This window comes from Entamoeba invadens, assembly GCF_000330505.1.
Source record: "Entamoeba invadens IP1 unplaced genomic scaffold scaff_1105074725183, whole genome shotgun sequence".
Classification (NCBI taxonomy): domain Eukaryota; phylum Evosea; order Mastigamoebida; family Endamoebidae; genus Entamoeba; species Entamoeba invadens.
The window spans coordinates 488,335-490,440 of NW_004443692.1; the positions used below are offsets into that span (position 1 = coordinate 488,335).

The following is a 2,106-nucleotide window of genomic DNA, read 5'->3' on the forward strand; positions in this document are numbered from 1 at the left end:
TTAAAAACAAAAACCTTCAAATTGTATTTTTGTCGATGCCAACAATCAGCAAAGCTATAGATTTATAATTCAAAATACTATTACTAAATTAGACCATGTAACATTGTAAAGTCGATAACTGACGGAGTAAAAAGTCGGGAAGTTACTTTCTATTTTCTACAAAACCAAAAATTGTTATATATAACACAAATCACTAAAGAGTGTTATTATCTCATTTTTAATATACCAGCCTCCATCAGTTTTTGGAGTCTTTTCATAATCTCTGGATCCTTCAAATGGTCTTGTGCGGCGGCTGGGTTGTTCTGGAAATCGTCGAGAACCTTTCTCATGAGTGGGTCATTCAAGATGTTCCGGATTTCTGGGTCTGCCATTGCGCGGCTCATTCTTTCCTCGTCACTCATTTTTGAGTCGTTGCCCATGACTGCGCCTTGGACGGTCTGAACGCCAGAAAGGGCTTCCGCATTGTTTGGATCGATTTTAAGTGCATTCTCATACTCGGACATAGCCTTATGATATTCCTTCATACAGTAATGTGAGAAGGCCTTTCTGTTATACCCTTTGATAAAGTCTGGCTTGATCTTGATGCACATCTCCGCGTCTTTAACAGCAGATGGATGTTCGCCAAGCTTCTGGTAAGAAGCGCAACGATTCGAATAGGCCAAGTGATCGTTAGGATTTCTCTTGATAGCATCAGTATAGCACTTAATAGCTTCTGGGAAGTTTTGTTCTTTGAAGAACTGAGACCCCTTAGCTCTTGCTTCTTCACCTTTCTCTACTGAGAAATACTCCGCCGCTTCCTTCTGTTCCTTTTGTTTCTCAGTCGCTTTGATCTTATTCAAAATCTCTTCTGTGCGTTTCTCCGTGCATGACTTCTTGTAGTACTCCAGCGCTTCTGTGAATTTGCTCTGCTTGTAGAAGGCGTTTCCAATTCTCATGTAGAGCTTCGCACTTTGAGTGTACACTTTTTGCTCTTTGTACTCATCGAGTAATTCCAAACACTCTTTGATACACTGTTCATAGTTCTCCATCTCAAGGTAAGCCGCAGTCTTATTAAGTTTGTAAGTGAGTTCCTTTGGATCAAGTTCAAGTGCTTTAGAATAGCAGTCCAGTGCCTCTTGGAACTTTTTGTTCTTATAAAATTCGTTGCCTTTTTGCTTTTCCACTAACGCCTCTTTCTTTGCTTTTGCCTCTGGAGTTTCTTCTTCCTCCATTTTCACTTCTTCTTTTTTTGGTTCTTCCTTTTTGGGCTCTTCAGCTTTCTTTGGTTCTTCTTCCATCTTGTTTGTTGGTTCGTGTTGTTCAAAATTGGATGTGTCGATGCCCATCAACGCCATCAAAGCTTCAGTGACTCGGGGGTCTCCCATTTCATTTTGGAGTTCGTTGGGATTCTTTGAGAGTCTTTCCATCTTTTCACAGAAAGTTTGGTCTTGGACATAAGCAGCAGTCTTTGGGTTAGCAGCCAATTTAGCTTTCCAGTTGACCCACATCTCGGTGATCTTCTTTGAAGCATTCATCTTAAATATTTCTGACTGTGTTGTCTTCAATGCTTCATTGTCCGGCTCTATCTTCAACCCTTCTTCACAGACTTTTTCAGCCTCGTCATACTTCTCGAGTTTGACTAAGGCAAACGCCTTTCTTGAGTACCCTCTAGCCCATCCGGGTTTGTACTTAATTGCGTTGTTAGCGTCTTCAAGTGCCTTCTCAAACTCGTTCAACGAAGCGTAACAAGCGCTTCTATTCGAGTACAATACACCGTTGCTTGAATCGTACTTGAGTGCTTCAGTGTATTCCGTAATCGCCTCTGCGAACTTCTGGTCTTTAAAGAACTGCGTCCCGCGCGCTTTGGCTTGCTCTGCTAATTCTTGTGGTGATAAACTCATCTTGGATTAGTTTTACAGTGGTGGCAAACTCTTATATAGAAGCCTCACGTAAACACCTACTGATGACGTGTTTGTTACGTATGGATTTGTTTTGCTTTTTCACTTTAAATCATTTTCTCCTTTAGTTTGATACTAGTTGAATTATTATATTTTAATGGTTTAACCATTCAACCCGATGAATATTCAAAAACACAAATTGCCCACACCAAAATATTTTTCGATAAAC

The 2,106-nt window shown here is 40.4% G+C and overlaps 1 protein-coding gene across 1 annotated transcript; it reads right to left on the reverse strand.

Annotated features, from left to right (window-relative positions):
- Nucleotides 1-206: 206 nt before the first annotated feature.
- Nucleotides 207-1,880, reverse strand: EIN_179900 (stress-induced-phosphoprotein, putative; the record flags this gene model as incomplete). Its single annotated transcript, XM_004260666.1, has 1 exon — nucleotides 207-1,880. One exon carries the CDS (start codon nucleotides 1,878-1,880, stop codon nucleotides 207-209), a length of 1,674 nt encoding a protein of 557 aa, XP_004260714.1.
- Between the last annotated feature and the right edge of the window lie 226 nt (nucleotides 1,881-2,106).